At 34.9% G+C, this 12997-nt stretch overlaps 1 protein-coding gene across 5 annotated transcripts in view; it reads left to right on the top strand.

Moving 5' to 3' along the window:
* GPSM2 (G protein signaling modulator 2) overlaps positions 1–12997 on the top strand; it is an 84114-nt gene that overhangs the window by 56017 nt on the left and 15100 nt on the right. For all 5 annotated transcript variants that reach the window (XR_013159226.1, XM_077120031.1, XM_077120032.1 and 2 more), the window contains 5 exons: positions 90–205; positions 5206–5361; positions 6302–6410; positions 7208–7337; positions 11495–11565. Coding sequence is in view for 4 of the 5 variants with exons in the window: in XM_077120031.1 (XP_076976146.1) it covers positions 90–205; positions 5206–5361; positions 6302–6410; positions 7208–7337; positions 11495–11565 (582 nt within the window). In the remaining variant the exon portion in view is untranslated. The remainder of the gene's footprint in view (positions 1–89; positions 206–5205; positions 5362–6301; positions 6411–7207; positions 7338–11494; positions 11566–12997) is intronic.

Below are 12997 nucleotides of genomic sequence, written 5' to 3'. Positions count from 1 at the left end.
TTTCTCCAATAAAGTTTTGAACAATGATTAGGTTGTTCTTAAAGTTTGTTTCTATTATAATTGTATCTAATAAAGATTCTCTATTTCAGCGTCTCCTTATTGCAAAAGAATTTGGAGATAAAGCGGCTGAAAGAAGAGCATATAGCAACCTTGGAAATGCATACGTATTTCTTGGTGAATTTGAAACTGCCTCTGATTACTACAAGTTAGTCTAATATTTCTATAGATGTAAATGAAGTCCTATTAAGTCATAGCTCTGGTTTTAAAATCTTGGATTTCTAAGCTGCAGTTTCCTCATGTGTAATGTAAAATATGAAAACATTAGGACTGTTTTTTGGAACTGTTGTTAGGATTAAGTGAAAGAATATATTAGCACAATACATGACACAGTGCTCAATATTATTGTAGCTGAGATTTTTTGTTTTTGCATGGGCAGCACTGGGAATCAAACCCGGGTCTCCGGCATGGCAGGTAAGAACTCTGCCTAGTGAACCACTGGGGACCGCCCTGTAGCTGAGATTTAATAGCAGAATTGAATCCTTTATCTCTTTCTTAGTATTTTATCTTTAAACCTAATTTAAAAAAATGTAATTCTTAGCTCTTCAAACCTGGTTAGCATGTGTGGTGTGTATATACGTATAAGCTTTTTCCATTCAGCTGTGGGTTTGAAAAGAGACCAAAAGAAAGCCTGATAATAAAAATTATGCCCTAGTCAACACCAGTGATCACTGAAATTTTCCCCACCATCCCACCTTCTTATTGAATGGTTCCCCTCCCAGTCTCTGTCTGCCCAACTTTGGTTCTCACCTTAAACTGAGGCTTCACTCACTTACCTGAGGAGTTGTTTGCCCAACTTCTTCTGTGGCAGAATCTTCTTAGTCTTTCGGTAGGTTTGAAACATACAGGACAGCCAAGGTTTGACTATTACAGCTTGCCCAGCATGCTTTATAGATTGTTTGGTGTTTTCCTGATTAGTGGGAATAGCAGACCCATAAAGATCTCAAGAAGAAGCCAGTTTGACTAAATCAAAGACACAGTGATTGATTTGTATTTTATTGTTAAAGAATATACTTTAAGAAAGTTCTGGATAGTTTGTCATATTAAAAAAAAGTAACATTGCTTTAGCTCCATCTGAAAAATAGAATGGCAACCTACCCTGCTTTCTGTATTGACTGATGGGGTTAGTATTGGTTGGTTGGTTAGTTAAATATGAAATATTCTCCCCAATAAAAAGTGTCACTAAATACATTTTAAAGTACAGAAGTTTCTTATATTTTAAAGTCAAAGGACATAGAAAAGTCTTAATTTTAAAATGGATTGAATACTGAAAAGTTCTATTATAAAGTGAATGGTGGCTGTTTTACTAAAGATGCCTGAGAATAAAGCATTCTCCCCTTCCCTCCTCCCCACTTAATCATCAGGCTTAGAACTCAGAGCTTTACATATATTTTTAAAATATTGGTTAGAAATATCTCTGGAACCCTCCTTTGGAATTCCTTTCAGAACCATACAGGAAGGCTATCTAGCTTAACATTATAAATCACATGCTTCAATATGCAGCACAGTGGTTTGAGAAACCTACTTTAGTCATTATATTTGGTTCCAGAAAGATTTCTGGCCATTTACAAATCTCTTATACCCTCAAACAATAATGGCATACCAGAAAGCGTTGTGCCACAAGGACCTGAAGGCAATTCTACAAGTCTTCCAAAAATGTTTGGCAGGGCAGGCAAAGTTAGAAAAGTATATAGCCTCCCGAGGTGACCACTTTGAAGGTTTCATCATTAAATATGCAATTTCACGTTTGTTTGCTTTACAAAATTCTGTCATATTATCATGTAGTCATTTCCATGTAGTAATAAAGTATATGAAGCATTTATACTATTTGGCAGAAATTATGGGAAGGAGCCATTTAAATATATTGAATCCTAAAGCATCTACAGTCTTAAGCACTGATAACAACTGTAGTAATATTAACATTTATAGAGCATCTACACTGAACAGGATGCTATTTTAAGCACTTTATATTGCAAATTCATTTACTCCTCACAAAAACCCTGTGAGGTATTTTCTCCATTTTACAGATGAGGAAACTGATACACAGAGAAGCTGAGTGACTTGCCCCAGATCACATACCTAGTAATTGCAAAGTTAGGATTTGAAGCAAGGCATTCCGCCTCTTAACTACTGCATCAACTTCTCATTGATAATGCCACATGTGTTAGGTAGAATTTGATCAGTATTTAAATGCAGTGTTCAGTTTATTCATGAATGGGTGGCACTCAGGAATTTTATAAAAATATTTTTATTGACAAACAATATACAAACACAAACATTCTTAACATACAAACATTCTATGCATGGTGTACAATGAATGGCTCACAATATCATTACATAGTTGTATATTCAAAACCATGTTCATTTTTTAGAACATTTGCATCACTCCAGAAAAAAAAAAAAATTCGTACATAACCATACCCCTTACCCCTCCCTCTCATTGACTACTAGTATTTCCATCTACCTGATATATTTTAGCCTTTGTTCCACCTATTATTTATTCTTTTATCCGTATTTTTTATTCATCTGTCCATACCTTAGATAAAGGGAACATTAGACAGAAGGTTTTCACAATCACACAGTCACATTGTAAATGTTTTATCTTCATACAGTCATCTTCAAGAACAAAGCTTGGGGTGGGCCGCGGTGGCTCAGCGGGCAAAGTGCTTGCCTGCTATGCCGGAGGACCTCGGTTCGATTCCCGGCCCCAGCCCATGTAACAAAAACGGAGAAACAGAATACAATAAAAAAAAAAAAAACAAGAAAATGTTTAAAAATGTTTCCCTTTCTTCCTTCCTTCCTTCCTTCTATCCTTCCTTCCTTCTCTCTGTCTTTCCTTTAAAAAAAAAAAAAGAAACAAAGCTACTGGAACTGCACAGCTCTACAGTTTTAGGTACTTCCCTTTAGCCACTCAAATACACCATAAACTGAAAAGGGATATCTCTATAATACGTAAGAATAATCTCCAGGATAACCTCTCAACTCTGTTTGAAATCTCTCATCCATTGACATTTTATTTTTTCTCATTTCTCTTTTCCGCCTTTGGTCAAGAAGGTTTTCTTAATTCCTTGATGCTAGGTCCCGTTTAATTCTGAGATTTCTGTCCCACGTTGCCTGGGACAGTCACACCCCTGGGAGTCATGTCCCACATAGGAAAGAAGGGCAGTGAGTTTGCTTGCTGTGTTGGCTTAGGAAGAGTGGCCACATCTGAGCAACAAAAGAGATTCTCTGGGGGTGACTCTTAGGCCTAATTTTAAGTAGACTTAGCCTATCCTTTGCAGGAATAAGTTTCATAGGGACAAATCCCAAGATTGGGGGCTCAGCCTATTGATTTGGTTGTCCCCACTGTTGCAGGAGTATCAGAAATTCTTCAAAAGGGGAAGTTGAATCTTTCCCCTTTTCTCCACATTCCCCTAAGGGGACCCTGCAAATACTTCTTTATTCACTGTTCAAATCACTGTAGGATTTGTTGGGCCTTCGCACTAACCTGGACAAACCAACAAAATCTCATGCCGTATTCAAGATTCCCTGTACTTATCATGTTCACCTAAACTGACACACAAGTTAAATTAGGAAATGCACTACCCAAAATATAAATTTTGCCCCAACTAAACATTTCTCCCTTTAGCCTCACACAGAAGTTGAAGTTTTAAGATATGGAGATATCCTTTACTCAGTCTTCTGATATATCTTAGTCCTATATAGATCAACTTCATTCATATCTCTGATGTCTGATCACTTTTTCAACTTTTTTTTTTTTTTTTTACATGGGCAGGCACTGGGAATCGAACCCGGGTCCTTGGGCATGGCAGGCAAGTACTCTTACCTGCTGAGCCACCGTGGTCCACCCTTTTTCAAGTTTTTAAACTGCTCCTTATGGGGTACTGTTGACTTTCATAGCTTCAGAGCTCTGTTCATTCATCTAGTTGCAGGCCTCACAACTTCATTCCTTCTTGCAGTGGCTCAGTAGTCCATTGTATGTATACCGTAGTTCCCCCTTCCATTCCTCAGTTGTTGTACTCTTATGCCATCTCCTTTCATTGTGGATCACCATCACTGCCACCAGAAACACAGTGTGCAAATGTCCATTCGTGACCCCACGTTCAATTCCTCCAGGTGTGCACTGAGCAACAGGGTTTCAGGATCATATGGTAAACCCACTCCTAGCTTCATGTGGAACCACCATACTGCTCTCCAAAGGGCTGCACCTCTCATTTCCCTACCAACAATGAATAGGTACATGTCTTTCTCCACATTTTCTCTAGCACTTGACCATTGTCAAGCACTCTGACCATTTTTAAATAGTCTCATTCATACATCATACAATCCAGCCTAAGTGTATAAACATGCCTTCGCCACCATACTCTATCTGAAGACACTTCCTTTCTTCTACAAAGAGTCTATACCCCTTTCCCAATGCCCCCACCTGTTGACATTTAGTTTTGGCATAATGCCTTTGTTACATTCAGTGGAAGCATATTACGATGATACTGTTGACTAGAGACCCTAGCTTAGGTTGATTATACTTTTTCCCACATGCCATATATTTTCAACACCCTGCAATACTGACATTCCTTTGTTCTTCCTCCTGCAGAAACGTTTTAATTTGTATATTTAATCACCATCATTGTACACTCTAGATATTCCTAAATTATACCATCTCAGTCTTTATCCTCTAACCTACCTTCTGATTTCATATGTGCCCCCCGCCCTTCTCCCTCTATCATACTCATATTCAGCTTCATTCAGGACACACAAGAACTTTAAGTATTTTAACTTTTGGCAAAATGTAAGGAAAACAGTATGATTGAAAAGAGAGATTATATGGACAAAAGCTTCTTCCTTTAAATGCTCACTGATACAATGGGACCATTTTTCTAAATGTTAAAAGTACAGTATTACTCTTTAGATGCACTTAATCTCCTTCTCTCCTGTGACTTATTAGGCCTTTTAATTCTTTAAGTCTAAACTTGCTTTTTGTGTTTCAAAATCATCTTTTCATTTTTTCTAAAAGTAATAAGTTACAGTATATTAGACACTAAGACACATTTACTTTAAAAGAAGCAGAAAGCAGCAGAGAGGGAATTTTATTTTATGATTATTAGCTGAAAATAAAAGTGATAGTTATGTAAGAATTTCTTCTTTCAGGAAGACACTACTTTTGGCTCGACAGCTTAAGGACAGAGCTGTAGAAGCACAATCTTGTTACAGTCTGGGAAACACATATACTTTACTTCAAGACTATGAAAAGGCTATTGATTATCATCTGAAGCACCTAGCAATTGCTCAAGAGCTAAATGATCGGTAAATTATAAACCTTTTTACTGTAGTTTTGGCAAAATATATACATTATTAATCCCTAAATTATTTCCTTTGTTTCTTTTAAGTTTCTTTTCCTTTTGTATCTTTGTTTTAGTTTGATCCCTTTTTATGGAGTTTCTTCTGTTTCGGTAACGTCCTATTTGAAGGACCGGCGTGTGATAGAATTACTACACTGGTTCTGAGGCATTGCACCAAGATCAGTGAATAGGTCACAAAGTTAGCTGTGTCCAAGGGTCCTTCTGACTGGCTCAGAGTGGGAATTGAGCTTAGAGAGAATGCCCAATGTGAGGGGCAGCTGCTACTCAAATCCAGCTAATTGTTGCCAGGCAGGAATGACAGCCTGTTATGACCAAGTCATCCTATTTTTTCAAGAGAGGCTTGAAATCCTTTTATATGAAATCCTACAAATTTTAATGTTGGCGGCTAATTCCATTGTTTTTTTTAACTGTATGAAATAACAGCACATCTAGGCAGGTTTTCATTCTATGATGTTTGCTTTAGGGAGAGAGATTTTTACCTCAGTTCACGAAAGAATTTTGATAAAGTTGTTCAAAATGAAGTATGTTACCTCATACTTCACATATTTTCTCTCTTCCTGGTGGCATTCAGACCTGGCCTGAAGGATTATTTGGTTGGATTGTCATAAAAAGAAAAGGAGGTAGTTGGATTAAGAAAACCGGTTCCTGAGATTTTAGATTTTATAATGCATTGCATTTTTAAAAGAATATTTTCCATGTTTTAATACTTGACTGAGTTCAGTATTATCTGGGTGTTTTAATATGTGTCTAGTATCAAGATAGGATAGTCTTTATATGAAAGATTAAATCCAAAGCATTGTTTATTTCTTTAATTATTGCTAGAGAGCTTTTATTCTGCACATAGACCTCTTTTCAGATAACTACATCTTTGCTTTATGTTGTAGAATTGGTGAAGGAAGAGCATGTTGGAGTTTAGGAAATGCGTACACAGCACTAGGAAATCATGATCAAGCAATGCATTTTGCTGAAAAGCACTTGGAAATTTCAAGAGAGGTATGAAACTGAGAAATTGCTATCTGTGCAATTGTTACTCACAAGGCACTGGAGGGGGAGAACCCTGTTATTTCTGCTGATTGCTTCTATATGGCTGGATAATTTGATTATATATTGTTCTCTTGGCATAAGAACTGTACAAAGCGTTCAGAGGTACGTTTGCATTGGCCTTGATTTAGGAAGACAGGAAGATATGGTTGGGCATGGGGTAATCGAAGGATATTACTAAAATATGCCCTTCCCCTACATGGGAAAATATAGTTTTTAGAGTCAAGGACTGGTTCCTGTTATGTTTCTGCTACTTGCTAGCTATCTAAGCATCATTTTTCTTATCTGTAAATGGGAATAATACCTACCCTGCAAATTGTTATAAGGAGCAGAGACAATGTATATAAAATTGCCTAGCATAATGAATGGTGCTGGCTTAGTAAAAGTTAATTATTATTATGGAATACAAACAAAGTATTCTAAGGAAATTTAATTCATGTGATGCTAAATTAATGTGTCATGGGGTAACCTAGGTTAGTAATATAATCATAGAGAATAAGAGCAATCCAATATTTAGAGAATTAAATAATTGACAGTGTAAATGAACTGTTATTGCCATACTTTAGAAACTTCACTTTGTTTTCCATATTCTTAAACTATTCATGAGAAGACCCTTTTTATTAATTATTTATTAATAACTATATTTTCTCTGTAATTTCTTCCAATTTTAGGTTCAGACATTTTCAAGTAATCTTCACAATTCTTTGTTTTTAAATACTGCTCTAAAATATAAATGCTTGTGGTTGTAGGTTGGAGATAGAAGTGGTGAACTAACAGCAAGACTGAATCTCTCAGATCTTCAAATGGTTCTTGGTCTGAGTTACAGCACAAATCATTCCATAATGTCTGAAACTAGTGAAATTGATAACAGTTTGCATGGTAAGTAATAGGTTTTCTAAAACCCAATTTCTCCATCCTCAAGATGTGATTTTAAATTATTTACCACACATGCTTACCATATCCAGAGAGGATATATGACATACGGAGTTCAACTTCTTATACTTTTAAAATTTTACACAGTCCTGTTAATTTACTCAATATAGAATATGGTGTTTTATAGCTTTTATTATGAGTTTAGGAATGGTGAAGGAATAATTATTTTCTTTTGTAAAAATGCATTTAAATTCTATATTTCTAGACTGTTAAAGAGATTTATAAATGTGAAGATGCCCAAATTAAAGCATCATCTTATTTTGGTCAACATTTTTAATTCAAATGATGTTACACAGTTGGTTTTCATTTAGCTCTTTTTTTTTTTTTCCTATCTCTGTTTCTAAGGTGAAATCTCTTAGGATTGTTTTCTTCTTTTTATTCAGAAAACCCAGGATTTCTTTAGGTGTTGATTTGGTTTGATGTTGCTATAGGAAAAAACATGCAATAGGTCTCTGTTTCTAAGTAATGTTTCTGTTCTTTTGATTAAAGAAATAAAAAGGGGTAAGATTAGAATCATACTTTTGTATACCATTTATATGTGGGTCTGAGTGAGATCCATTTTAAGGATCTGGTCCATAAAATTAAGAGATTCTTCCCCCCAGAATTTATGACACAAATATTTTGAACTTGAACATAAGTTCAGATAATAGTGAGAAATCTAGTTTATTATCTTTCCAATTTCCTTCTCTGAACACATCTAAAAAAAAGGAAGAAAAGGGAGAAATTGTCTAGACATCTGAATAAGACTTTGAAAGAACATTAACTGAAAAATTCTGAAGTATGAGATGGATGATAAATTGTGACTGTGTGCTTTGCAATTTAATAATGGACCAAAAAGTTTTCATTTGTTTAATTTTCAAATAGGTAACACCACAAGGTTTCCCATCTTTAAAAAAACTGTCACTTATCCTCATGGCCCCTTTAACTACAGACTCGTTTCTTTGTTCCCTTACTCAAGAAGATGGCAGTGCTTACTGTCTTTACTTCCTCATTTCTCATTTTCTCAGCCGACTGTATTTGGGGCTTTGACCCCATGCACGTCTCTGGAACCACTTTCCAAGCTTACCAGTGACCTCCATTTTACCAAATAGATCGGTCACTTTTCAGATGTCATCTTACTTGATTCCTAGCAATATTTTCTGAAGTTGATCATTACCTTCTTGAAATACTTTCTTCATTTTGCCTCTGTGCTGCTTTCCTGGTTTGCCTTCACTTCAGTGACCATTTTCAGTTTTTCCTCTCTCCTTCTCCTCTTTCCATCCTCTTTCCATCCTTGAACCTCTTGCTCACTTCTTCCTATTTTCCATCCATTTGTTCTTTTCTGATTTTATCCTTATCTTTTCCCTTTTATTTTATAACTCTAGATCAGTACTGTCCAATAAAACTTTCTGTGGTGAGAGAAATGTTTTAAATCTGTGCCATCCAATACAATAACCACTATCCCATGTTCTATTAAACGCTTGAAATGTGGCTAATGCAAAAGAGAAACTGAGTTGTATTATTATTTAATTTTAATTCATTTAAATTAAAAAAGCCACATGTGACTAGTGGCTACTGTGTTGGACAGCGCAATACTAGATCCATCCAGTTGCTGGCTTTTATATCATCAATGCACTGATGGTTTTCATATTCCTATTCCTAGCCATGATTGGAATTCCCATTTGAATGTATAATTGGCATCGAAAACTTAACATGTCCAAAATATTTTTTCCCTAAATATGTTCTTCCATTCTACTTGATCTCAGGAAATGGAACCACCATTCACCTGGGGGTTCAGGCCAAAAACCTAGGGGTCATCCTTGTTGCCTTTCTTCTTCTCACTTAGCTAGCCTGTCAGAAACCTCCAAAATAGAATGGAATAACCATCTGGTAAGAATGTTTGTGTTGGTATGTTGGTATGTTTAATAAATAAAATTTTAAAAAATGTACATATATATGTATATACCTCCAAAATAAAACCTGCCTGTAAACCACCTTAGTATAAGCCACCAGCATCTCTCAGTAGAGTACTAGTTTACTAGCTGTTTTCTTTGCTTCCATTCTTGACCCCTCACGCCAAGTTTTCCATACAGCAGCTGGAGTGCTCCTTTAAACTGTAAATCAGATCATGTCATTCCTCTGTTCAAAACCCTCCATTGACTTCCCATCACACTTAGGAAAAGCTATAGTATTTAAGTTAGTGTGGTTTGGCTTGGATTTAGACAAATAGACCAGTGGAATGGGACATAGAGCCTGTAATCCAATCATATATGAAAACTGATATCTGAAACAAATAAAATTCTTGATGGATTAAGGATTTAAATATGAAAGACAGATTTAGAATGGTACTGCTGATGACTCTAACACTTGCTGATGCTTACCATCTACCAGGAATTGTAATAATTTGTCACAATGATGATACGAGGTAAGGTATACCTATTTTGTTTTAAGGTGAGGTAACTGAATCACAAAGAGCTAATTGCCCAAGGTCATATTGCAAGTGAGTCTTAGGGCTGCAGTTCATAGCTAGTCTGGCTTTAGAGTCCATGGTCTCGGTTGGTATGCATTACTACTGCTCTGAAAATACGGGAGAAATATCTTCATGGTAACAGCGGGAGAGGATTTCTTAAGACATACACAAAACAAAAAAAAAAACATTAAGGGAAATAATGGCACTGATATGAAGAACGTCTCATTACAAGAAACCACAAAAGGATAAATAAATTGAGAGGAGATACTTGCCACAAATGTGATTGAAAAAGGATCTGTATCCAGAATGCATATGAATTCCTATGAATTGAAAAAATATAACAACCTAACCACAAAATGGGCAAAAACAGTGAATAGAAGAAGAAATACAAATGGTCCATAAATATACAAACATATATTTAACTTTATTTAATCAGGGAAAACCACACTGAGGTTAAGTTGAAAACCCATGGAGATGGACAAAAATTTAAAGTCTGATAATAGCAGTATAGAAATGCTGTGGGGTAATAGTATTGATGGGAGTGGAAATTAGTGTACTCTAAAGAATAATCTCACAGCATCTAGTAAAGCAATTCTATTCTCATTAATACACCCATGCTTTTATATATACCAGCAGATAATTTCCAAAGGTTTATACAGTTGTATTGTTGTGTAATAGCAAAAATAGAAGCAATCTAAACACCTGACACCAGTCAAATAGATAAATCATTTCCTCTTCCAGAAATGGCAATTAAAAGGAAATAAACTGCACATATTAACTTGAACAAATCTCACAAACATAAGGTTGCTCAAAGAAAGCAAGTTGCAGAATGCATACAGTATTATACCATTTATATCAAATTTCAAAACATGCAGGTAATGCTCTACTGTTGAGAGACACATCTGTGTATAATAAAGATATACAAAGGAGCAAGGGAGAAAGGGAAGTTATGGAGGGAGTTATACAATGGAGATTTAATGTGTTGGTAATATTTCATTTATATTAGGTAGTCCTTATATTAGGCCCTCTTACATATTGCTTAAGTTAAAAAAGATTGAATGGCTGTGAAAATTCCTTTAATGGTAACTGTTAGAAAAATTTTTTTGAGGATCCTACTTTTTATTCAGCTTGTTTCCTAACTGGCAGTAAATGTATCAACTCATGAGATCTTAAAATGGAAAGGGATAAGTTAACAGGAATGACAATATAGTAATGGGGTTGTTATTTTAATTCTTTGCTTTTCTCAAAATTGAAGGTCTCAAGTCTTTTCCTTATGTTTTTACTTAGTTAAACCATCTTACAATTTCTTTTTGAGATTCTATATAGTATAAAACCAGTAATTATAAAATGTCTTTTCTAAATTATGGGGTGATGTTAGTAACCAATGCTAGTTTCCAACCAAAATGTAATATTCTTAAATTAAAGCATTTTAGAGGGGGTGAGAATTCTATTTTTATGTATGTGGTATGGAGAATTATTGTTAAAAGCTCCAAATTAAAAGGAAAAGAATCCAGTTTCTGTTTTACCCATGTTTCCTCCTTTCATATGGATTTGTGTACCGGTCTTCAGAACTGAATAATGTGGTGATGCTGAATTTGTAATCTTAAGGGTTCCCTGGTTAATTTGAATTAAAAAAAGTTTTTTTTCAACAAAGGTGCTCGCCCCAAATTAGGACGCCGACATAGTATGGAAAACATGGAACTTATGAAGTTAACACCAGAAAAGGTTGGTAGTTTTTATGTTTTAAATTTTGTGAACTGTTATAATAAAATATTTTAGTAAATAGTTTAAATAAGCCTTGTCCTATATGGATATCACTTAAAAATATGCCTTTAAAAAATTAGTCTAGTGCAAAGATAATGTGTTGAGTATGTTGCCATCTGTTTAAGAGAAAGATAAACACATACGTATACTTTGTAGATGCATAAAGCATTTCTGGAAGGATATATAAGAAACTTAACCGTAATTGCCTCTGAGAAGAGGATTAACTTTCTGGGTTATAGAAAATAATTAATATACCAATTTTAACTGTTCCAATATTTCACCATGTGCATGTATTATTATTTTTTTTATTTAATTTAAAAAACCTCAAGAAGCTTTTTTTTATGTCAGATAAATAACATAACATTGCTAAAATTTTTCAGAAGCTATATACAGCATGCTAATAATTGATGAAAATAGCAAACATTTATGATCAAAAGTGTGGTACTTTTTCTAGCTGCATTTTTAAAAAATATATTTTTATTGATACAGCACAAACATTCTTAACATACAAACATTCCATACATGGTGTACAATCAGTGGCTCACAGTATCACCACATAGTAGTATATTCATCAGCATGATCACTTTTTAGAACATTTTGCATCATTCGAGAAAAAGAAATAAAAAGAAAAAACTCATATATACCATATTCCTTTCCCTTCTCTCTCATTGACCACTAGTATTTCCATCTACCCAATATATTTTAACCTTTGTTCTCCCTATTTTTTTTTCTATACCCCTTAACCATTCCCTTTCATTGGTCGCTAGTATTTCAGTCTGCTCAATTTGTTTTAACATTTGTTCCCCCAATTATTTATTTTTAATCCATAATTTTTACTCATTTGTCCATACTGTAGATAAAAAGAGCATCAGACACAAGTTTTCACAATCACACAGTCACATTGCAAAAGCTGTATCATTATACATTCATCTTCAAGAAACATGGCTACTGGAACACAGCTCTACAATTTCAGGCATTTCCCTCTAGTCTTTCTAATATACTTTAAACCAGATAGGAGATATCTATATAATGCATAAGAATAACCTCTAGGATAACTTCTCGTCTCTGTTTGAAATCTCTCAGCCACTGGCACTTTATTTTGTCTTATTTCTCTCTTTCCCCTTTTGGTCGAGAAGGTTTTCTCAATCCCTTGATGTTGAGTCCCAGCTCATTCTAGCATTTCTGACCCACGTTGCCAAGGAGGTTTACACCCCAGGGCCTACCTGCATTTTTGAAAAGCATTTCTTCAGTTGGCAAAAAAAACCTATTTTTTATTCAAGATGCATATTTTCTTTGGTAACAGAGAAAAGGACTTTATAATTGGAAAAAGGTTATTGAAGAACAAATCAAGTGAACCACATGTGCCAAATCACACTCTTTTCTTCCACTTGTT

The sequence above is a fragment of the Tamandua tetradactyla genome, chromosome 11 (assembly GCF_023851605.1).
Source record: "Tamandua tetradactyla isolate mTamTet1 chromosome 11, mTamTet1.pri, whole genome shotgun sequence".
In the NCBI taxonomy this organism is placed as follows: Eukaryota; Metazoa; Chordata; class Mammalia; order Pilosa; family Myrmecophagidae; genus Tamandua; species Tamandua tetradactyla.
The sequence above is the reverse complement of the archived record's forward strand: the minus strand, read 5'-3'. Positions and strand labels throughout refer to the sequence as shown.